At 46.5% G+C, this 25,105-nt stretch overlaps 1 protein-coding gene across 2 annotated transcripts; it reads left to right on the forward strand.

Annotated features, from left to right (window-relative positions):
- The first annotated feature begins 1 nt into the window (after position 1).
- On the forward strand, positions 2–19,525 carry DUSP15 (dual specificity phosphatase 15). 2 transcript variants are annotated; one of them, XM_043495679.1, is made up of 7 exons: positions 2–430; positions 6,825–6,858; positions 9,833–9,915; positions 10,481–10,530; positions 11,518–11,592; positions 12,183–12,354; positions 14,968–19,525. In XM_043495679.1, the coding sequence occupies exons 1-7, from the start codon at positions 410–412 to the stop codon at positions 15,178–15,180; spliced, it is 648 nt and encodes a 215-aa protein (XP_043351614.1). In that variant the 5' UTR covers positions 2–409; the 3' UTR covers positions 15,181–19,525. The 2 variants fall into 2 exon arrangements, with proteins under 2 accessions (XP_043351614.1, XP_043351615.1); XM_043495680.1 differs by lacking the exon at positions 11,518–11,592 and having other exon boundaries at positions 166–430.
- Positions 19,526–25,105: the final 5,580 nt, after the last annotated feature.

Raw genomic sequence — 25,105 nt, forward strand, 5'->3', positions numbered from 1 at the left:
TCTATTGTCTCTGCCCTGGGCAAGAGAACAACTGGTACAAGGCACTTTAAGAGTAGCTTCACCATCTGGGAGGGAGGCAGATCCACAGAGAAGAGCTTCTGAAGGAGCTGGCCGTGGGATTCAGTGAAGATTTATTCTGTCCCCTGAGATGTGCAGCTGCTGCCAGGAGATCCGTTTTGGTGCCAGTGAAGAGAAAAAACAAGCAAGCCGCCACTATTACAACAAACAAACAAACTCCCACAAAAACCAGTGACTTTGGAGGTGTAAATCTCTTCATGACCAACACTGACATCCTGTCATTGAACATTTCAGAGAGGCAGCTAAGATTTCAACTGGGGAAACGCCGTGCCACAGCATCAAGAGACAACACCTGCGCCCCCCTTGCCTTCCACAGTAATTGCTTTGCACCATGGGAAATGGCATGAACAAGGTAAAGATAAACACTCTGAGACACTAGTTTTGTGGATCTCTGTTCCCTCTGAGACAGGCTTTTCAGAGCTTTTAGGGTGCTAGCTCTCTTTATTGGACTCCGTTTCTTGGAAAGCAAGAGCCTGGCGCCACTTCATGTTAGATTTCAAAGCATCCTCATGTATGCTTAATTTTACTGTGATATCTACTTTAAGGGACCAGCAAAAACCAGCTTCTCTAGTAGAAGTGGGTCTTAACTACAGGTTGAGCAAAGGTGGACAAGAAACCACATGGGGATTCTTTAGAGGTCATGTAAGTCAGTAGGCGAGGTCCTTAGTACAGGTCCAGAGTGTCAGTAAGGGTTCTAAGCAGCTGTGCTATTACCCTAGGAAGACAGCAATAAGTAGATGGACATCAGAGCTGATCAATGGTGATCCTGGGATTCCTCCCCAGGAGATTACAGCAGTGCCACCAATGAGGCCAGAAGGTCAGTGCACGGCCCAGGACATTACCCTGTGAAGGTGAAAGAAAAGTTTTACACTACCTCAGAGAACTAGATGAGATAAGCACATGACAAGAGATCTGTAAGGCGTGACCTTTGTACTGCGCCACTCGGCTATTCAGCGTTCCCAGTAGCAGCTGCTCTAACACTACAGGCTTTGCTGTATACAATATCCAAGGCATAGCTTATCGGAGAGGGCAGCCACTGCTTCCCCTTCAGTGAAGTTTTCCCAAGTTGCAAGGAAGTGACTTGCCCGTGAAAGAACCTCCATTCTTAACCCTTTGTTTAAAGCAGTCTCCCTCTCTGCGCTATCACTGCACAGCAAAGAGTTTTGTGATAATTTGGATGAATATATCCAATATATATGCAATATATCAAGCTATTGCATTTCATGGAGGAGTAGGACTGAATGAGACACGTTATTGTATAATAAGGACATTCCTGGATACATAGCTATTGCAGTTTCCCCTTTGGATGTGTCCTTTCACTACAGCAATCTCTTAGCATCTAATTTCTATGATAGCTGAAAGTTAGTTTGTTAAAGGCACATTGTCTATATAAATTTGATCCAAATTTTAAATATTAAAAAAAAACTCTTATGAACAATGAGGTCAATAGAAACATTTCCAAATTTACTTTTTTTAAAAAAAGTAAAACTGTAGTTTTAAGCTTTCCCCTGCAGTGTTTGCAAACCAACCACTGAAGCATCAAGAACTTTAAACTGAAGATAAAAAAAAGTCAAATGCTCAACTACAAAATGGGGAATAACTGGCTAGGTGGTCATACTGCTGAAAAGGATCTGGAGGTTATAGTGGACCACAAACTGAATAGGAGTTGTCAATGTGATGCAGCTGCAAAAAAAGGCTAATATGATTCTGGTGTGTATTAGCAGGAGCATTGTATGCAACACACAGGAGGTAATTGTCTCACTGTACTCAGCACTGGTGAGGCCCTAGCTGGAGTACTGTGTCCAATTCTGGGGCACCACAATTTAGGGAGGATGTGGACAAATTGGAAAGAGTCCAGAGGAGAGCATTAAAAAGGATCAAAGGCTTAGAAAACCTGAACTATGAGAAAAGGTTAAAAAACCTGGGAATCTTTAGTCTTGAGAAAAGACAACTGAAGGACAATCTGATCAGTGTCTTCCATATGTTAAGAGGCATTTTAAAGAGGATGGGGATCAGTTGTTCTCCACGACCACTGAAGGTCGGACAAGAAGTAATGGGCTTAATCTGCAGAAAGGGACATTTTAGGTTAGACATTAGGAAAAACTTTCTAACTGTAAGGATAGTTAAGCTCTGGAACAGGCTTCTAAGGGAGGTCATGGAAGATCATTGGAAGCTTTTAAAAACAAGTTGGACAAACACCTGTCAGGGATGGTCTAGCTTTATTTGGTCCTTCCACAGCACAGGGGGCTGGACTCAATGGCTTCAAGGTCTTATCCAACCTTACATTTCTATGAAAAGTGAAAACGACTCCTTTAGTTTTCATTGTCCAGGCTGAGAGAAATGTAAAAATATAAACAAAGAAGTTATGAGTACACTGAATTTTAAACATCTCACTTCTAATAGCCTAAGGTGCTATTAGTAAGGGAGGTAAAGAAATGTTTGTTTCCAACCTACGGTTTGGAAGTTCATTCTGTCCCTAAAAAAATTAAGTCTGCAACAGATGTCTTCTCACTATGGGAAATACAGTAGGTGGATTACTGGAACTGAGTAATTGTGGGAATTAAAGTATTTAAAACTTTAGATTTTGAGATAGTTTAGGTGCACAATTACATGTGCAAAATGTGCACCTCATTTGAATGCACAATTACCACGATTGCATGCACAGATCAGACATGCAGTTGTGTTCCTAAATTCTGTGACAAACTGGCCTGCTATTCTTGTGCTGGGAACAAGTTTTCTTCAGAAGAAAAAGAAAGAAAAGGAAGGATTTCTTATAGGACTGGCACTATTTGGCTAAATGGAGGAGGGAGTGTGATCTAGTGGTCCGAGTAGGGGACTGCTGGGCTCTGTACCTGATTGTGCCACTGACTTCATAGTTGGCCTTGGGCAAGTCTTGTAACTTCTGTGCCTTATTATATCCCCATTTTAGAGATGGGGAAACTATGTCCTAATTCCCTGAGGTCTGAGACTTAATTGATAAATGACTTTTGAGGTTCTCGGATGAAAAGCACTAGCAACATGCAAATTGTTGTTAATTATTAATGATTATTTTAAAAAGCAACAGCAGTTTCCCAGAGTCACAACCTTAAAAACATAAGAACGGCCATACTGGGTCAGACCAAAGGTCCATCCAGCCCAGTAGCCTGTCTACTGACAGTGGCCAATGCCAGGTGCCCCAGAGGGAGTGAACAGAACAGGTAATCATCAAGTGATCTCTCTCCTGCCATCCATCTCCATCCTCTGACAAACAGAGGCTAGGGACACCATTCCTTACCCATCCTGGCTAATAGCCATTAATGGACTTAACCTCCATGAATTTATCCAGTTCTCTTTTAAACCCTGTTATAGTCTTAGCCTTCACAACCACCTCAGGCAAGGAGTTCCACAGATTGACTGTGTCCTGTGTAAAGAAGAACTTCCTTTTATTTGTTTTAAACCTGGTGCCCATTAATTTCATTCGGTGGCCCCTAGTTCTTATATTATGAGAACAAGTAAATAACTTCCTTATTCACTTTCTCCACACCACTCATGATTTTATATACCTCTATCATATCCCCCCTTAGTCTCCTCTTTTCCAAGCTGAAAAGACCTAGCCTCTTTAATCTCTCCTCAAATGGGACCTGTTCCAAATCCCTCATCATTTTAGTTGCCATTTTCTGAACCTTTTCTAATGCCAGTATATCTTTTTTGAGATGAAGGGACCACATCTATATGCAGTATTCAAGATGTGGGCGTACCATGGATTTATATTAGGGCAATAAGATATTCTCCTTCTTATTCTCTATCCCTTTTTTAATGATTCCTAACATCCTGTTTGCCTTTTTGACTGCCGGTGCACACTGCATGGACGTCTTCAGAGAACTATCCACGATGACTCCAAGTTCTCTTTCCTGATTAGTTGTAGCTAAATTAGCCCCCATTATATTTGTATGTATAGTTGGGGTTATTTTTTCCAATGTGCATTACTTTACATTTATACACATTAAATTTCATTTGCCATTTTGTTACCCAATAACTTAGTTTTGTGAGATCTTTTTGAAGTTCTTCACAGCCTGTTTTGGTCTTAACTATCTTGAGCAGTTTAGTATCATCTGCAAACTGCCACCTCACTGTTTACCCCTTTCTCCAGATCATTTATGAATAGGTTGAATAGGATTGGTCCTAGGACTGACCCTTGGGGAACACCCCTAATTACCCCTCTCCATTATGAAAATTTACCATTTATTCCTACCCTTTGTTCCCTGTCTTTTAACCAGTTCTCAATCCATGAAAGGATCTTCCCACTTATCCCATGACTACTTAATTTACATAAGAGCCTTTGGTGAGGGACCTTGTCAAAGGCTTTCTGGAAATCTAAGTACACTGTGTCCACTGGAACCCCCTTGTCCACATGTTTGTTGACCCCCTCAAAGCACTCTAATAGATTAGTAAGACATGATCTCCCTTTACATAACCCATGTTGACTTTTGCCCAACAATTTATGTTCTTCTGTGTGTCTGACAATTTTATTCTTTACTATTGTTTCAACTAATTTGCCTGGTACTGATGTTAGACTTACCTGTCTGTAATTGCCGGGATCACCTCTAGAGGCCTTTTTAAATTTTGGCATTACATTAGCTATCTTCCAGTCATTGGGTACAGAAGCTGATTTAAAGGACAGGTTACAAACCATAGTTAACAGTTCCGCAATTTCACATTTGATTTCTTTCAGAACTCTTGGGTGAATGCCATCTGGTCCCGGTGACTTGTTACTGTTAAGTTTCTCAATTAATTCCAAAACCTCCTCTAGTGACACTTCAGTCTGTGACAATTTCTCAGATTTGTCACCTACAAAAGACGGCTCAGGTTTGGAAATCTCCCTAACATCCTGAGCCGTGAAAACTGAAGCAAAGAATTCATTTAGTTTCTCCACATTGTCTTTATCATCTTTAAGTGCTCCTTTTGTATCTCGATTGTCCAGGGGCCCCACTGGTTGTTTAGCAGGCTTCCTGCTTCTGATGTACTTAAAAAACATTTTGTTATTACCTTTTGAGTTTTTGGCTAGCTGTTCTTCAAACTCCTTTTTGGCTTTTCTTATTACATTTTTACACTTAATTTGGCAGTGTTTATGCTCCTTTCTATTTACCTCACTAGGATTTGACTTCCACTTTTTAAAAAGATGCCTTTTTATCTCTCACTGCTTCTTTTACATGGTTGTTAAGCCACGGTGGCTCTTTTTTAGTTCTTTTACTGTGTTTTTTAATTTGGGTTTTAATTTAAGTTGAGCCTCTATTTTGGTGTCTTTGAAAAGTGTCCATGCAACTTGTAGGGATTTCATTCTAATCACTGTACCTTTTAATTTCTGTTTAACTAACCTCCTCATTTTTGCATAGTTCCCCTTTCTGAAATGAAATGCCACAGTGTTGGGCTGTTGAGGTGTTCTTCCCATCACAGGAATGTTAAATGTTATTATATTATGGTCACTATTTCCGAGCAGTCCTGTTATAGTTATCTCTTGGACCAGATCCTGCACTCCACTCAGGACTAGATCGAGAATTGCCTCTCCCCTCGTGGGTTCCTATACCAGCTGCTCCAAGAAGCAGTCATTTAAAGTATCGAGAAATCTTGTCTCTGCATTTCGTCCTGAGGTGACATGTAACCAGTCAATATGGGGATAATTGAAATCCCCCACTATTATTGAGTTCTTTATTTTGATAGCCTCTCTAATCTCTCTTAGCATTTCATTGTCACCATCACTGTCCTGGTCAGGTGGTCGATAAGAGATCCCTACTGTTATATTCTTATTAGAGCCTGCAATTACTATCCATAGGGATTCTATGGAACATCTGGATTCATTTAAGATTTTTATTTCATTTGATTCTACATTTTCTTTCACATATAGTGCCATTCCCCCACCCCGCACGACCTGTTCTGTCCTTCCGATATATTTTGTACCCCGGAATGACTGTGTCCCATTGATTGTCCTCACTCCACCAGGTTTCTGTGATGCCTATTATATCAATATCCTCCTTGAACACGAGGCACTCTAGTTCAGTGGTTCTCAAAGCCGGTCCGCTGCTTGTGGAGAGAAAGCCCCTGCCGGGCCGGATCAGTTTGTTTACCTGCCGCGTCCGCAGGTTCAGCCAATCGCGGCTCCCACTGGCCGCGGTTCACCGCTCCAGGCCAATGGGGGCTGCGGGAAGTGGTGCAGGCCAAGGGACGTTGGTGTTCTTTAAGTGACCAGTTAGAGAGCTAAGACAGACCATAGGGAACAGAAGTTTTTCTACTTCCCATTTATGGGGCTTGTTGACGTGATTCATGCCATTGTTTTTACTGGAGCTGATCTTTCCAGGCACTGAGGAGCCCGTTCTCTGAGCGCCACATTATGGAATTAGCAAGTTGTGAGATGTGCTCTGATCCCCAGGGACGGGACGGGCTGCTAGCCCTCCTTACACAGGAGACCCATCTCACTGGGATCCACGGACGCAGCCAGAGTCAGGACCCTCACGATATTTGAGCCACCATGCGCACTCTCCCTCATCACAGGACTAGCGTTAGTGACTTCACTGGCAGGGGTCCAGGAAGGGGGAGGGTTGGTGGTGCAGAGTGGTGGTTTCCTTTGTTTTGGTTCTTCTTGGCTTGTTCTCACGGAGGCAAGCATGCTACATGCTTCCTCTCTGTCTGAATGCTGGATGGGGGGGGGAAGGGATGCAACACACCAGGGGTCACCCTCTTTCAGGCTGAATCTTCTCTTTTGTGTCCTGCAGGTTCTCCCTGGACTTTACCTTGGGAACTTCATAGGTGAGCAGCACTGCTGAGAGCACCCAGAGAACTGTCTGAGCTGGGAAGTTACCGATAGTCTGTGTTGCATGACATGCATGTAGTCCTCTGCCCCACTGTCCCCCATTACAAGGGAGCCTTGTTCTCTCTAGGCCCTGACAACAATGTGTGTGCTTATTTAGACCAGAAGCACTGGTATCAAAGTGATTAATATCCTGAGAGGTGACATCCATAGGAGCTAGAGATGCTCAACCACACAACTTGTCCTACAGAAGACAGGGACGTTCAGGGATTGTTTTGTGCTGCATGGACGAGGGAGAGAGATTTCTCCCTGGCTTGGTCATGATTAAGAAGCACCATCATATCTCGTTAAGCTTCCTGTGCTCCTGGGTCACTCTGTCATAGGCATTGTCTCCATCATGGCAGGCAGAGAGATGTCAGCACCCCTGCAAAAATCCCTTCCTCTCACTTCCTGATTCTTGCATTTAACTCAAGTGCCACATCCTCACCTGCAAGGCCCTGCCTACTCTCCTACCTACCTCTGCTCTCCTCTCCCCCTTCCCTTTTCTCCATCTGTCACTCTTCCCCTGGTTCTTGGGAGAGGCGCTCTCCCCCTTGTCCACTCAAGGCTCTCTCCTCTCACCTGCTTTATTCCCCAGTGTGATCAGTGTTCTCAGCCCGATGCAGGGGTGGGACATGAAACTGTGGTGCCCAGAGAGAGGAGTAAAAAGCTAGACAGGTAGGAGGGGCTCTCGTTCAATTCAGGGATGTGAACCACAGCTGTGAGGATGTTGGGGAGCAAGGTGACAGTCAGGACAAGCACACAAAGGGTTAAAGAGCGCCATACTGACTCTGGGCATCATGAAGTGGCACCACCCATGTGTGACTCCAAGTGTTTTTGTTCCAACACCATGACTCTGCCTCTCCCACTCTGACACAACATCTTGATACCGGCTATAAATATCACAGCACTGGGGATGGCAATTCTTCAGCCCTACAGACAACTAGCAGTAGACAGGGAAACTTGTTAGCTCATGCAGTGTACCAGTGGTCACCTGCTTCCCCTCTGGCGAATGGTGTCAGAAACCCAGCTGGCCGCCTGCTGCAAAATCTCACTGTGTGGTGTTTGCAGGCATTGTGATTCTCTACAATGACAATGGCACATGAGCAGCAGAGTGTAACCATTTATTTCCACCGGCTCAGAGCAGGAGATCTGGGAAAGGAAAACAAGACAATTCTTCCTCTTGTTCCCCCTTAGGGGCCTCAGTAACTCATAGGATCTCAGGATTTACAGGTGGAAGAGGCCTAGTCAATGAGTGAGGCCATGCCCCTGCCAGGAGAGGATACAGTGGAATCTCCATCCATAGAGGTTTTTAAGCCCTGGCTGGGATGATTTAGTTGGGGTTGGTCCTGCTTTGAGCAGCAGGTTGGACTAGATGACCTCCTGAGGTCTCTTCCAACCCTAATCTTCTATGATACAATCCCCTCAATGGAGGATGCATCTGATAGGACACTCAATTGTCTCAAGAAGGCCATTGACTTTGTTTCTGTGTATTAAGACAGGCAGTTCATTGACTGAAAAGCCTTCTCAGAAGCTTTGTCCAATGCACAGGGGATTCGAAAGTAGTTTGGACCAAGACTCCAAAAGGCAGTGAGACCCTCTGTATATCACAGACTAGAGTATTTCACCCATTTATCCTGTACTGAGCCCAATATCTACAGTATACAGCATCCAGAATACTCAGACTCCAGGTTAACCAGAAGGGTTAAAACAAGTCCAAGGCCTGCTACATTCAGTCTTGGACTGGTGCCACAAGAGCACTGCTCAACCAAGAAATTGTGAGTCATGGCATAGATTTAAAGTTCAATATCTTGTGAACTGCCAGAGCTAGAGACATGTTTTCCAACTGAAAGCATCCTCTGTCCTGGTAGGTCACAAAACACTGGACATTAAAATCATGTCAGTCTAAGTACCATCATGCCAGACCCCCATACTAAGGTAATACAAACAGATAAAGGGATGGGTAGTTCTTGCTCTTCCTTCCACCCCCCTTGAATTCTGACATGGAACGGCTCTCTTAGATTCTCTGTTGTATTAAATATTTATATAGTGGCATTAGCATACGGTGCTTTAGAACTACAAGCCAATGCTTTATACCACTTGAACATTTAGAATCCCAACGCTTTGAGATGGGAAAAAGCAGTGCCTAACTAGCAGCTTGCAAACTAACAGTTGCTAAAATCATAAGAGAAAAACCTGCTGCAAAGATGCTTAGTTGGCCAGAACAGCATGCTCATCTTCTAGAAGATTGACCCAAGGTCCTGAACTAATGACCAGAACCAGAAAATACTGAGACCTGTTAGAGAAGCTAGGTCACTGTTCTGTAGGAAAGGGGAGGACATCTAGGAATCCTCATTCAGGTAGGTACAATTCGAAAGATGACAAATGCAACAAAGCTAGTTGAGCGTATGTCAGGAGAATTGGGGAACAATCGTCCGTTGAGATAAGTTCAAACATTAAAGAGTTCAGGCAGACAGGGCCATTCTCAGACATGTTGTAAGTGGGTGCAGCTCCACTGCTGCTGTTAATGGATGGGGTAAATTGCATATGTAGCAATACAAGCTGCTAGTATTTATGGTACGTTTGCATGTTGGGGAAGAGTGTGTTCCTTCATATGGGAGCATTTGGATGTGTGCATGCTGCAAGCAGGTATGCGAATGTATTTGCATGTGTGTTTGCACACATTTTTCCAAGCATGTGTTCATTATATGTGTGCACGCACATAGGGATTTATAGGTTGTTTTTAGCTGTGGCAGCATTTGCTCACCTGCAGTGTGTATTGGCACCTCTGTGTGCGTGTGTGTATAATGCAGCTATGTGTTTCTCTGCAGCAAGGTGTATGCATGCTTATTTGTCTGCAGGAGTGTGCATGCTCGTGGGACGTGTAAGAATTAAGTACATACTGCAATTTCATTGTGTTTTTCCTTCTTTCAGATGCCAAAGATTTGGAACAACTGAGCAGGAATAAGATCACCCACATTATTTCAATCCATGAATCTCCCCAGCCACTACTGCAGGTAGGTACCTAAGCCCCTAACATCACCCCTCTGCCTTCTGCTCACCCACTTGCCCCTAACATCCTCCTTCTCTCTCAAGAAGAAAAGCCACAGTGATAGCTACCCACCCTTCTACAGTTTCAAAGGAACTGGGTTGCTCCTTCGGCCTTCCTGTGACTATAGCCCCCAAATCCAAGAGTCCCAAAGATATGCTCAGAAAGCAAAATGATCAGGGACTGTCTGCCCTTGGCCTTAGTTAGAGATCACTGTGTCCTCCTCTCTCTTTATCCAGTCGCTATCCAAAGTCACTGGTTTCCTTCCCTGATCACTCATTCCATGGTCTGCATTCCCAGGTGGATAGTGGACATTGCTCCTTGGACTCTGGAAGTATTTTCAGGAGCAGAAGGAGGTGGTACTTGCTTTGCTGTCATGGGAAAGTTGGGGTTGGGATAGGGAAGTAGTAACTAAAGGCTAAAGGAGAGGTGTCTTTGTAGAGTGAACAGCTCTGGGGGCCGCCCTTTGGAAAATAAGACCTTCAGATCTCTCGCGGGTCCTCAGCTTGACCTGTGCATTTTGTGCATTTCAGGAAATGACGTATCTTCGCATTCCTCTGCCAGATACACCTGAGGCCAACATGTAAGTGCCAAGCCAAGGCTGCTCCAGAATCAGAGTCACGGGGAACCATGGAGCTTGCAGGACAAACTGGGGGATAGGCACTAACTGCACTGCTGAGGCCTCAAACCAGCTGTCTCAAGTGGACACTCAGGATGGCACCTTGCCAGAGAGACCCGTAGGATGAAACAATCATACCATGCCACTGGGACGGTGTCACAGTCACAATGCAACACCCTGCCTGAGCTTAGTTTGAGAGGTGTCACAAGCTAGTTACAGGCTCCTTAAAATCAGGATGGGTGGCAGCCCGGTTACAGCACCACTAGAGAATCCAGTGGCCACAGACCACTGCGAGGGAGGGGTAGCATGCTTAGCTGAATAAGGGGGGGATGGAGGAGGGTAAAAAGGTCCTACTTTGGAGGTATGAATAAAAGAGCAGGGCTGTGGAGTTGTGTGCGATGCACCCAGCACTGAGGTATGCGAGCACTAACCGAGGGCTCAAGCAGACAAGCTGCCTGAGACCAGACATTGGCTCATTTTCATTAACTCCTGGAAAGTGTCCCTCAGTCCTCGGTTGTGCCTGGACTCTTGCGTAGAGCACGGGTGCCCTCCGGAAGCCTGGCAGCTGCTGCTTTGGAGCCCTCTGCTGCAGGGTTCGCTGAATAGCCTGGAGCATCAGCCCCCTGGCATGACTACTTCTTCTGGAAGCACTGATGAACCACGCTGTTAAATCAGCAGCTGTGAATGGTGCCTAGAAGAGAAACAATGATCACTATTTTAGTTTGCTCGCTTTGCCCTGCGTGCCATGGGGCACCTGCGGCTCCTGGTAAAATCCTATTTCACAACCTGGAGTAGGGTGACCAGACAGCAAATGTGAAAAATCAGGACGGGGTGGGGGGTAATAGGAGACTATATAAGAAAAAGACCCAAAAATCTGGACTTTCCCTATAAAATCGGGACATCTGGTCACCCTAGCCTGGAGTCTTCATTCTATTTTATTTTTCCTGCTAGCAAGAAGCACTTTAAAGAATGTATCAGTTTTATCCACTACTGTCGCCTGCATGGAGGGAACTGCCTTGTTCACTGGTAATGCTCCCTTCCAATGACCCTCGTGCAGCATTCTCCCAAGTACAGTGCTGTGGGAAGCTGGACTGGGCAGCAGAGTCCCCAGAAGGCCCAGGCTTTGTAGAAAACAGATTGCACATGCTGGGCTCAGCTTACTAAACACAGCAAGTGTGTGCTGATGGGCTCTGCTTGTTAGGACTGGAGTGATGCCTGGAGACAGAGATCATGCAAGTGTCTCCCCAGCCCAGCTTGATTTAAGGATGCCATTGGGTTAGGGGACTGTTTACCAAGCCAATAGGGCAGCATTAGCTTCAGTTGTAATGGAGAGGAAGAGGAACTGATTTGGGGGCAGGACTTCAGGAAGTGGCTCATGTTTTCACTTCTTCTAGGGGCTGTAATGTGTATATAGATCTAATTGAGGTCATGGTGGAAGTGTCCCATCTCCAGGAGAAGAAATTCTCTAAGGAGGAACTGAAGTAGCCATGAAGAAAGAAGGGGGGCATGGTGGTGGGGGTGCCCATGGGCTCGAAGGAGGATGGCTGTGAGTGGGGGTGGGGATGAGGAAGAAACAGCAAAATCAAGGCCCTGATTTTCCCCCCTTCTGACTCCAGCCTTGCGGGGATCTCCCGGAGCACCACCATTGTTGTTGCCTATGTCATGGCAGTGACGGAGCTAAGCTGGCAAGAGGTATTGCAGGCGGTAAGAGCAGTGCGACCGATTGCCAATCCCAACCCCGGCTTCAAGCAGCAGCTGGAGGAGTTCGGCCACGGCCCTGCACAAAAGGTGAGAGCAGAAGGCTGCGTATAGCCATGGTAACTATGGTCAGTCCTTATATAGCTTCCCAGGCATTGCACAAGCCCAGGGAGAGAAGGACTCAGAATCCAGAGAGGGACTTGGATCCCCAAAGAGCAAGGGAGAGCTTGGAACAAGAGAGAGAAAAGGTGGTCATTAGAAAGAGACAGATCAAGACGTGGGATCCAATGGTGGCCGAAGACATCAGAGAAATCTATAATCCCCCACAGAAAGAGAGAGGCTGTCCTGAGAGAGATTCCCAATGAGAGAGCTACACAATGCACCCTCCTTCCAAACACAGCATATGGCCAGGCCACCAGGGCTAGCACCTCGCCAGGCCGATAGGACCCAGACTCCTGCCTGTAGTAGCGCAGCCTGCAGCTTGGACCAGGTCCCAGGCAGGTCACTGTAGCACTCATCGCCTGCTTGACCATTCTGCACTGCCCTGCCACTTTATTCCTATTGGTCACTCACATGACCACAAGCACAAACCAAGGGCATGTTCCTTGCCCCATTTAACGGGACAACCTAGGTAATTACAGGCCTGCTAGCCTGACATCAATCCCAGGCAAGGTAATGGAGCGGCTGGTACAGGACTCGATTAATAAAGAATTAAAGGAGGGTATTGTAATTAATGCAAGCAACATGGGTTTATGGAAAATAGATTCCGTCAAACTAATATATATACTTCTATAAGGCATTTGACTTGGTATCAAATGATGTTTTGATTAAAAAACTATAATGATATAAAATTAACATGGCACCCATTAAATGGATTAAAAACTGGCTAAGTGATCGGTCTCAAAATGTAATGAATAGTCATCTAGTTGGTATGTTTACAGTGGGGTCCCACAGGGATCGGTTCTTGGCCCTATGCTATTTAACATTTTTATCAGTGACCTGGAAGAAAACATAAAATCATCACTGATAAAGTTTGCAGATGACACAAAAATTGGGGGAGTGATAAATAATGGAGAACAAGAAGTCACCCATTCAGAGCAATCTGGATCACTTGGTAAACTGGATGCAAGCAAACAATACACATTTTAAGATGGCTAAATGGATATGTATTCATCTAGGAACAAGGAACACTGGCCACACTGCCAGGATGGAGGACTCTATCCTTAGAAGTAGTGACTCTGATGGTGGATAATCAGCTGAACATGAGCTCCCAGAGCTGTGGCCAAAAGAGTGGATCTGGGATGCATAAACAGGGGAATCTTGAGCAGGAGCAGAGGGGTTATTTTACCTCTGTGTTTGGCACGGATGTAACTGCTGCTGGAATCCTGTGTCCAGTTCTGGTGCCCACAATTCAAGAAGGCTGTTGATAAATTAGAGGCGGTTCAGAGAAGAGCCATGAAAATGTTTCAAGGATTAGAAAACACACCTTAGAGTGATAGATTGAAGGAGCTCAGTCTACTTAGTTTAAGAAAGGGAAGGTTAAGGGGGGGCTTGACTACAGTCTACAAGTACCTACATAGGGAACAAATATTTAATAATGCTCTTTTCAGTCCAGCAGAGAACGCTCTAACATGATCCAATGGCTGGAAGTGGAAGCTGGACACATTCAGACTGGAAAGAAGGTGTAGATTTTTGACAGTGAGGGTAGTTAACCATTGGAACAATTTACCAAGGCTCATGGTGGATTTTCCATCTCTGATCATTTTAAAATCATGATTGGATGTTTTTCTAAAAGATCTGCTCTGGGAATGATTTGGGGGACATTTCATGTAGAAGGTCAGACTAGATGATCACAATGGTCCCTTCTGGCCTTGCAATCTGTGAACCTATCAACATCTGGGCACTCCTCCGAGTGGCACTTAGCTCCCTGCTCTCTGAGGGAGGCAGGAAGATCAAGGAGGCCCAATACTTGGACTAACTGAAGCAGGGGTGGGGCCAGCAGGGACACATGGAGCTCCCACATCACCAGCATCTTGGAGAGGGTCAGTAGGAAAAGAGAAAGCAAAGCAGGAGAGACCGAATTCTAATCAATTCTGTGGAGCGGTACACTCTCCCACTCCTCCAGTACCGTGCATATCGCCTCCAGGCCTCCCTTGTATCAAACGTGGCAGGATCACTAATTCCCAGGACCTTGGATTTCTGTCCATTTGAAATACGGCACCTGCAGCAGCCCAAGCTGGGTTATTGGTTTGCTCCTGATGGCAAAGGAAAAGCACCACCTACAGAGCCATCAACACCTGTTACACCGCAATATATCCCAGAGGTCACCTATCTAAATACTGAGCCAATACGTTTCCCTTAACTGGGGCCAGTTCCTCAGTGGTGCAAATCAGTATCGCTATTGGTTTCCATTGAGCTACCCAGATTTATACCCAATGAGGATCTGGCCCATAACATGTAGCTCAGTGCAAGAGAGAGACAGGAGAGGGGTCTAGGAGCTCCGTGAGAGGAGAATAGGCCCCAATATATTACAGCACATGTTCAGCCTCAGGCGTTCCGCACTTTGTGACCCAGCTGAACTGGGCCATCACAAACCTCTGAAGCACCTGGCATTGGCCACTGTCAGGAGACAGGATACTGGGCTAGATGGACCCTTGGTCTGACCCAGCCTGGCTGTTCTGATGTTCTCCTTGCACCCTGCAGATTCACAGACACCTGGAGCAGAGATATGGAGCCGACATTTTCAATGACGAGGAGGAGATAAGACTCCTGCTTCCAGCAGACAGAGAAGGCACATCCAGAACAGATGGACCTCTGCAGGGACTGGTGCCAAGGAGCAGAGACATCAAGAACACAGTCCCGTTTCTGCTGCGGGTGAAGCAGACATTCTCCTGCATCCCCATCTGTTTGAAGTGAGTCCAGCTGAGGCACAGAGGGGAGGGAAGCAAGGCATTCTGGGAAAGTGCATAGCCTAACATATCAGACTGGCAAACACCAAGGCCTGGAAAGGGACATCCCTGCTATTGTGTGTCGGGGAGAGGTATGGTCCAGTGGAGCAAGCACAGGCCTGGGAGCCAGGAACTCCTGGGTTCCCATCCAACCTCTGTAGTCTTCCTCTGTGGCTTTGGGCAAGTCACCAAACATCTGCCTCAGTTTCCACATCTAACGTGTGGGGGTTTAATTAATTAATTAATGGGGGGTGTGGGGGGGTTTCTATTTCCCAGGCTGCTGTGAGGATTGGTTAGTAAATATACAAAGGGCACTGGGAGGGTTAGATGTGCTGACTATCATCATCAGTAAACAGAAGGGCCTTGAGCACACTGCACTGAGCCCCAGCTTACTGAGTGCTACAGATCAGAACAGCTGTGCAGGAGGGGATTTTCCTGCTGCTAAGAGACTGTGTTGGAAAGTAGCAGCCAGGGATGGACTTTGGCAGCAGGTTGTAATACTTCAATAAATGCTGCACTGAACCCATAAAAATAAAATAAAGCGTGGGGGGGATGTCTCTTTATAGACGAGACTTTTTCATCAGCAAGTGGTTTCCACTGTCCAGGGGGATTGATAAGAAGTGTGTGTGTTTTCCATTAGACCCAGTACACCAGCCAGGAGACAGCTCTCATGCAGGCAAAGGTCCCAGCTGTAAGCAACAGGCTAAGTAGAAATCAAGAGTGAATTATGTGTTAACAGAGTTGCACTACATTTCCTCTGATCCTGGTGTGGTCTCCCACAGGGGGCAAATAATATTTAACACAGGGCCGGGTATTGCTAGAGCTGAATATTAAGCCATTTTGTTTGAAGACTTTTTACATACTTATTTCCTAATAAACTTCTTCTCAGTGCAGAATTTTATGTACATTTCAGCACAGGGCAGAGTTCAATCGGAAAAAGGGGGTGTGACAACTGGGGAAGGCTGGGAGTGAGCAGGCTCTCTGGAGCCAGAAAGCCTTTGGGAGTATGTAACATCCCTGCCACGAACGCTCCCGTGTGGTTGCAGCAGAGTGGACTAGGACATTAATTATTAATGCTTACTGCTAATTTATTTACACAGTGTCTAATGTGCACCAGGTTCTTTGCAGAGCAAATAAAGAGACAAACTCTCTGCCTTGAAGACCTTACACAGCCCATGGCCCCAGGCCCGCAGGGAGCTTCACCCACGAGAACCTCTGCATCTGCAGAGAGCTCTATGGACATTAGAGGAGACAATGCAGACATGGGGCTCTGTCTGCACAGAGCTCGGGATCAGAGCCAGGCATCATTCCAGCTGTTTTGGACATTAAAGTTAATAAACTAGTGTAAAAACAACTCTATTTAGGAGTGTCCCCCTTCACCCTCTGTCCTGACCTCTAGTACTGCACCTCCCATGGCAGCAATGTCCCAGTCCTGGGTGACGAGAGCTCGGAGGCCCATGCGTGAAAGTGCAATTTTAAAAAAGAGTGGAATAAAGAACTCGTACAGCTGTGTCCCCGAGTGCAGACTGACAAAGCAATTGGACATACCTGGCAAGCGCCCCATGCGCCTGGATAGCAAAAGGACGTTGACTTTATCCCTGCCACACTGGAGTTAAATACCCAACAAACCTGCACCTTGGGCCCCATAGTCCTGCCTCTACATCATCCAGTAAAATCAGATGACAGAACATCATCAGAACGGCGGCTGCTGCGTGACACCCAGGAGATTCCTGTGCAAGGAGCTCTTTGGCGGGACACATGAAACTGGTGGGATTCATAGCCTCAGGCTCTTCAGGACATGGGCTCTCTCTTCCTATATGTCTGTGCAGCACCGAGGACTCTGGTGCCTTAACCCTCCCTCAGCGTTACAGCAGACGAATGGAATACCAGTCATCTTGACGTGCTCCATAAGCATGCTGGGTTTCTATGCTTCAGTGCCAAGCATTTTCCTACGGGTGTTGCCCTTGGCTATGCCCACACTGTGAGCTACGAGCGTGATTCCCCTGCTTGTGCACACACACCAGTGCTGGGCCTCATAGCCAGGACAGCACAGGGAGCGACAGCAGAGGCATGGCTGAGCAGTGCCACGTGCAAACTCTCCTGAGACCAGTGGATAGGTGCTTGCTGCTGCCCCTGTGCAACCGTGTCTGCGCTGCTGTTGGTTCTCACACTAGCTCCAGTGTGAGTCTGTGTATCTGAGCGGGGCTAATCACGCCCCATGCTCGTATTGTAGACATAGCCATAGTCTGAGCACCTGTGCTAGGCAAAGGCTCTGTGTTGCACACACTGCACCCTTGTTCAGCAGCCCTGTTCTTATGCTCGGCAGAGGCTGGATAACAGCTCAGAGCCCGCCTGAGGCAGTGTTACATTCTGAAAACCAGACGTGCCCCTGGCATCCAACCCTCACTTTGCTGGACAGTCCCCAGGCTACAGTGTTCAGGTCCCACCGCACTGGGCCCGGCGTCTGCTCTTGGTGTGAGTAGGCTGCAATCTCCATCTGTTCCCCACTCACAGAAATGGGACCCGCAGCCCAACTGCCCCAAGCCCTGTGCTGACTGCCCAGTTTAAGCCCACCCTCTCCCAAGTCTCCAGCCATGTAGGCACTCCGGGTTTACCGTTCATCTCTTTTGGGACATGTTCTAGTGAAAGCAGACAGTTCCCAAAACAGTCCCTCCTGCACACCGCATCTCCTCCGAGTCACTGTCCTCTCCATGTGCAGAGAGTTTCCTTCTTCCATAGCAGGTCATGCAATTGCATGGGACCCCTCTGCTTCAACATGTCCCTCTGTTCTTCCTTCCTAGCCACTGACCCAAACTTCCTGTGTCTCTGCGGGTTCCTCTGAGTTCCCCTCTTCAATTCCTCAGCCTTTGGGGGTTGTGGTTAATGGTTGTGGTTTCTTGGTTCCCTGGTTTCCCTTTCTGGGAAAATTCCATGGCTTCAAACTCCAGCTCCACAGATAAACGTGGCCGGCTGGTTTCTCTGACTTCAGCCATCCCATTGTTCTGAAGTGCTCCCACTGGAATGGGAGCGATCCAGGCGTAACGGGCCTCCATTGTCCCTGGACTAGGAGATATTGTGGCACAGCCCTGACAGCACATGGAGGATTCCACTTGCATGGAGGCATCCAATGTATTCCACTTGCACGGAGGCATCCAATGTTACAGCAATTTCAAAGCATCAACCAGAATTCATTACTTGTACATACAGAGATTTCCCCATGCCTGTGGTGGTATGTTCCTCATGCCAGGGTCCCACACTCTCTCCTCCCAGGCGAGCCATTGCATGTTCCCCATTATTATTTAGTTTCTTTCTGGCAGGGAGAGGAGTCATTCAGGGTGTCAACATGTTAAATCCCATTGGGATGATGGGCTGAGCTGAAATGCATAAATTATAAGGTCCTAAGGGATCACTCTGATCATCTAGTCTAACCTTCTGTATAACACAGGCCATAGGACTTCCAGGATTGCCAGCCCCACATGTTCAAAAATCATGATTCGGGCTCACCAAAAATCATGAGATTATGTAAACATAATAGATATGGTGTTCTTATTATTTGCCTTCTGCTTTTTGAGCCTGTGGGGTGCACTGGGGGTCATATTTTGGAGCTTACTCCACAGCCACAAAGGCTAGAAACTTACTTTTTCTTTAAGAATGAAGGCTGAGGTCATCCCAGATCCACTTGACTCCAGGAGCTGGGGCTTTAAGGAAAACAATAATTACCAGGAGACTCATGACAAAATCTTGAGAGTTGGCAACACTGGACTTCCCTGAATTAATTTCGGATTGAGCTAGAGTATAACTAGAGATGGGGGGCATCGTGCTAGAAGGTGTCAATGGCTACTATCACCTAGTACTTTGCTCTATAGTCGATTAACAGACTTATTTGAAGCTGATGGGTGTGCTAACCTGATGCAAAGGGTGCAGCGTGTTCACCATTTCCCCTGGTTTTCCGACTGTCACTAAAATCAATAGGGTTCTGCCCATGGATGCCTAGAACTTTCCCTGGAATTTTGGAATTGATCAGATGCAGTTGTCAGGAGTTCTCATGTTACAGATGCAGAAATGCTGCTGAGATGAGTGTAGAACTTGCTTTACTTGGCCAGTTATAGAGTTTCAGGCCCTGATTTTCAGCCAGTGAAGACACAGAGGTGCATATGCAATTGCACACCTCACTTGTGCATAATGCAGCTGCACACCTGGATCAGGTTGTTGCACACATATAACTAAGCAGATGTATTTACATATGCACTTTCCTAGTTTGCATGCAAAAGTGTCAAACACAGTTACCAATTAGGCACATTTTGTGCAGGCAGTATTCACCTAAACTATTAAAATCCAGCCCTTGCTGGTAAAGCAGAAATGTGTTTATATTTGTAGATGTGATTTTGTGTATTTGAAGTGCAACTGAGGGCAGGATTAATTGTGGGTTAATATTTAACTCCGTTTTTGCAACACTCGTTCATTAGCATACAAAGTATAAGGGTTATTACGCAGCCCCACTTTCCTCCTGCAGTGAATAGAGCAATGCTGCCTAGGAATCCAGACAGGGGATAATTAGATCTCTCCTGTTCAGTATGTCACTGCCTCAGCTATTAGGAGAACACATGAAATCCCTGGCTGATAAGAATGTACAGTATGAAACGCTCCCCAATTTATATGTGGCTGGATGACAAGTTAATGAGCTCAGATTATCCCCTGGCCTCTGGATTTGATCTATGGAGGCTACTGGAATGGGGTGTTTAATGCCTTGGGGTCTTCATAATACACTTCACAGGAGAGGTGGAGAGACGTAAGTGCTTCTTCAGTGAAATAGACATGATAAATTCGATGGAATGAAGTGGTCTGAATTGCCCTTGTCGAGGAGAGAGCAGTGCGTCATGCCAGCTACCTGGGTAAAGTGTTACCATGCTGGAGTCAAAAGCCATCCTTGCCCACCACCCATACACATCACCGTCACCTCCCTTTTAGCCTGTTCTTCCTTTCTTGGAAATTGGTCGGGACACTGGCTTCTAGCCTGAGTCACACTGAGATTTCTCTGTGTCAGAGAGAGACCAGCCTGGTGGAATTCCCCTCTGTAGTGAGTGCGGTAAGAAGAGTGATTTCCTGTGCTGCTCGAGTTTCCGCACCCAACCGCCTCGAAACCAATTCATGCAAGCGAAAGCTTCCCCATGTGCTGTGTGACACAGATTGAGCGTGCAGGCAGAGATTAACAGTGAGGAGGCCCCTGCCTGCCGTCACTAGCGCAAGCTTTGCCTGCGAACATTTATCCTCTGTGACAATGGATTGATCCTAACCTGAAGTTTCATCCACAAGCCCCCTGAAATGCACATCTGCCACATCCCTAGGGGGCAGCACCATGGCAGCAGCAAGTTCTGCAGGGCAAACCATTCAGGCTCCAAAGTGTTGCCTTTATTCTGTCACTAACCACAGTTCAGTCTCTGTACAGTGGCTAAAAGAAAAGGAGTACTTGTGGCACCTTAGAGACTAAAAAATTTATTTGAGCATAAGCTTTCGTGAGCTACAGCTCACTTCATCAGTTGTATTCGGTGGAAAATACAGTGGGGAGATTTATATACACACACACAGAGAACATGAAACAATGTGTTTTATCATACATACTGTAAGGAGAGTGATCACTTAAGATGAGCCATCACCAGCGGGGGAGGAGAGGGGAAGGAGGAAAACCTTTTATGGTGATAATCAAGGTGGGCCATTTCCAGCAGTTAACAAGAACATCTGAGGAACAGTGGGGGGTGAGGTGGGGGGAGAAATAACATGGGGAAATAGTTTTACTTTGTGTAATGACCCATCCACTCCCAGTCTCTATTCAGGCCTAAGTTAATTGTATCCAGTTTGCAAATTAATTCCAATTCAGCAGTCTCTCGTTGGAGTCTGTTTTTGAAGTTTTTTTGTTGAAGGATAGCCACTCTCAGGTCTGTAATCAAGTGACCGGGGAGATTGAAGTGTTCTCCAACTGGTTTTTGAATGTTATAATTCTTGACGTCTGATTTGCGTCCATTTATTCTTTTACGTAGAGACTGTCCAGTTTGACCAAGGTACATGGCAGAGGGGCATTGCTGGCACATGATGGCATATATCACATTGGTAGATGCGCAGGTGAACGAGCCTCTGATAGTGTGGCTAATGTGATTAGGCCCTATGATGGTGTCCCCTGAATAAATATGTGGACAGAGTTGGCAACGGGCTTTGTTGCAAGGATAGGTTCCTGGGTTAGAGGTTCTGTTGTGTGGTGTGTGGTTGCTGGTGAGTATTTGCTTCAGGTTGGGGGGCTGTCTGTAAGCAAGGACTGGCCTGTCTCCCAAGATCTGTGAGAGTGATGGGTCGTCCTTCAGGATAGGTTGTAGATCTTTGATGATGCGTTGGAGAGGTTTTAGTTGGGGGCTGAAGGTGATGGCTAGTGGCGTTCTGTTGTTTTCTTTGTTGGGCCTGTCCTGCAGTAGGTGACTTCTGGGTACTCTTCAGGCTCTGTCAATCTGTTTCTTCACTTCAGAGGTGGGTATTGTAGTTGTAAGAATGCATGATAGAGATCTTGTAGGTGTTTGTCTCTGTCTGAGGGGTTGGAGCGAATGCGGTTATATTGTAGAGCTTGGCTGTAGACAATGGATCATGTGGTGTGATCTGGATGAAAGCTAGAGGCATGTAGGTAGGAATAGTGGTCAGTAGGTTTCCGATATAGGGTGGTGTTTATGTGACCATCGCTTATTAACACCGTAGTGTCCAGGAAGTGGATCTCTTGTGTGGACTGGTCCAGGCTGAGGTTGATGGTGGGATGGAAATTGTTGAAATCAGAGTGGAATTCCTCAAGGGCTTCTTTTCCATGGGTCCAGATGATGAAGATGTCATCAATGTAGCCCAAGTAGAGTAGGGGCATTAGGGGACGAGAGCTGAGGAAGCGTTGTTCTAAGTCAGCCATAAAAATGTTGGCATACTGTGGGGCCATGCGGGTACCCGTCGCAGTGCCGCTGATTTGAAGGTATACATTGTCCCCAAATGTGAAATAGTTATGGGTGAGGACAAAGTCAAAGTTCAGCCACCAGGTTAGCTGTGACATTATCGGGGATACTGTTACTGATGGCTTGTAGTCCATCTTGGTGTGGAATGTCGGTGTAGAGGCTTCTACATCCATAGTGGCTAGGATGGTGTTTTTAGGAAGATCACCGATGGATTGTAGTTTCCTCAGGAAGTCAGTGGTGTCTCGAAGATAGCTGGGAGTGCTGGTAGCGTAGGGCCTGCGGAAGGAGTCTACATAGCCAGTCAATCCTGCTGTCAGGGTGCCAATGCCTGAGATGATGGGGCGTCCAGGATTTCCAGGTTTATGGATCTTGGGTAGCAGATAGAATACCCCAGGTCGGGGCTCTAGGGGTGTGTCTGTGCGGATTTGTTCTTGTCCTTTTTCAGGGAGTTTCTTGAGCAAATGGTGTAGTTTCTTTTGGTAACCCTCAGTGGGATCAGAGGGTAATGGCTTGTAGAAAGTGGTGTTGGAGAGCTTCCTAGTAGCCTCTTGTTCATATTCCGACCTATTCATGATGACGACAGCACCTCCTTTGTCAGCCTTTTTTATTATGATGTCAGAGTTGTTTCTGAGGCTGTGGATGGCATTGTGTTCTGCACGGCTGAGGTTATGGGGCAAGTGATGCTGCTTTTCCACAAGTTCAGCCCGTGCACATCGACAGAAGCACTCTATGTAGAAGTCCAGTCTGCTGTTTCGACCTTCAGGAGGAGTCCACCCAGAATCCTTTTTGTAGTGTTGGTAGGAAGGTCTCTGTGGGTTAATATGTTGGTCAGAGATGTGTTGGAAATATTCCTTGAGTCGGAGATGTTGAAAATAGGATTCTGGATCACCACAGAACTGTATCATGTTCGTGGGGGTGGAGGGGCAAAAGGAGAGGCCCCGAGACAGGACAGATTCTTCTGCTGGGCTAAGAGTATAGTTGGATAGATTAACAATATTGCTGGGTGGGTTAAGGGAACCACTGCTGTGGCCCCTTGTGGCATGTAGTAGTTTAGATAGTTTAGTGTCCTTTTTCTTTTGTAGAGAAGCAAACTGTGTGTTGTAGATGGCTTGTGTAGTTTTTGTAAAGTCCAGCCACGAGGAAATTTGTGTGGAAGGTTGGTCAAACTGGACAGTCTCTACGTAAAAGAATAAATGGACACAAATCAGATGTCAAGAATTATAACATTCAAAAACCAGTTGGAGAACACTTCAATCTCTCCGGTCACTCGATTACAGACCTGAGAGTGGCTATCCTTCAACAAAAAAGCTTCAAAAACAGACTCCAACGAGAGACTGCTGAATTGGAATTAATTTGCAAACTGGATACAACTAATTTAGGCTTGAATAGAGACTGGGAGTGGATGAGTCATTACACAAAGTAAAACTATTTTCCCATGTTATTTCTCCCCCCCACTTCACCCCCCACTGTTCCTCAGATGTTCTTGTTAACTGCTGGAAATGGCCCACCTTGATTACCACCATAAAAGGTTTTCCTCTTTCCCCCTCTCTCCTTCCTGCTGGTAATAGCTCATCTTAAGTGATCACTCTCCTTACAGTGTGGATGATAAAACCCATTGTTTCATGTTCTCTGTGTGTGTGTGTATATAAATCTCCCCACTGTATTTTCCACCGAATGCATCTGATGAAGTGAGATGTAGCTCACGAAAGCTTATGCTCAAATAAATTTGTTACTCTCTAAGGTGCCACAAGTCCTCCTTTTCTTTTTGCGAATACAGACTAACATGGCTGCTACTCTGAAATCTGTCACATTATTATTATTTGCTTTTCCTAGTGCCCCATTTTTGTGACTCATAGGGTGTTTGACGCATCCTGGCCTGTGACACTTGCAGGGCAGTTGCCTCAATGCCAGGCAAATCCTTCAGGAAATCTTTTGGTCTCAGCTCTGCCCACAGGTACACCCATCCAAACCCACTGGCAATGTAGAGCCCAGTCCCATTGAAATTAATAGAAAGCTCCCCTGGCTTTTGCTGAATAGAGGAGCTGGAGCAGGCCCGGGGGGCAGGCGGGGGTACAGCTGACTCTCAGTGGAATTGGATGGAGGTGCCAGATCAGGCCCATTGCATAAGGAGAGTGATCACTCTGGCTCAGCAGTGTCCCATGTCCCTGCTGGAACAGATCAGAAACACTCCAGCTTGCCAGACAGGTTGCAAGGGCTCCAGAAACATATCCCGTCTGCAAGGGCATCCATCCTAGGTAGGGTGACCAGACAGCAAGTGTGAAAAGTCGGGACAGGGGTCGGGGGTAATAGGAGCCTATATAAGAAAAAGACCCAAAAATCAGGACTGTTCCTATAAAATCGGGACATCTGGTCATCCTAGTCCTAGGGCCCACCTGCCTTGTAGAGCTGCTGCAGGCGCTCCCTGCCTCAGCTTTCTCCTCCCAGGTGGGGCCCTTCAGCTTTCCCCACGCAGGCTTGATTTGCTGCCATGGCTCAGCCCTTCAGCCAACTCCTTCCATGTAACAGGAGCCCAGACCACACAAAGTACTTCCCCCTGCTACCCAGCCTCCTGGGCTCCCATGAAGTCTCTCTGTTCTGGAGAAAACGCTGACTCCCAGGCTAAACTTGCTCTCTGGGGTTCCTGCCCCACCCTGAGTTCTTGGCCCTTCTGTGAGGCCCAGGAGTTCATCATGCTGCCACCTGACCCAGGAGAAGTCTCGCTCCCTTAGGGGAGACAGCTAATGATGGCACAGGCAAGGCTGATTGAACAGGTCCCCAGGCACTTAAAGATGTTTCAAAGAAGCACTGAAGCCTACTGAAAGTCCGGGGGTGGGGGTGTCTCTTGCTGGTCTATCCGCATGGTCCATTGCAGAGAGGCTCATTGCCCCTTCTCAACACTGCACAGGGTCAGGCTCAGTT

This window comes from Dermochelys coriacea, chromosome 13 (genome assembly GCF_009764565.3).
Source record: "Dermochelys coriacea isolate rDerCor1 chromosome 13, rDerCor1.pri.v4, whole genome shotgun sequence".
Classification (NCBI taxonomy): domain Eukaryota; kingdom Metazoa; phylum Chordata; order Testudines; family Dermochelyidae; genus Dermochelys; species Dermochelys coriacea.

Bases quoted from the DNA above. Each gene is read 5' to 3' on its own strand.
- DUSP15 (XM_043495679.1), top strand. From the start codon at position 410: ATGGGAAATGGCATGAACAAG. The intron at 9,916-10,480 runs GTAGGTACCTAA...TGTGCATTTCAG, and splicing joins CTCCCCAGCCACTACTGCAG to GAAATGACGTATCTTCGCAT. The intron at 11,593-12,182 runs GTAATGCTCCCT...TTCTGACTCCAG, and splicing joins GGGAACTGCCTTGTTCACTG to CCTTGCGGGGATCTCCCGGA.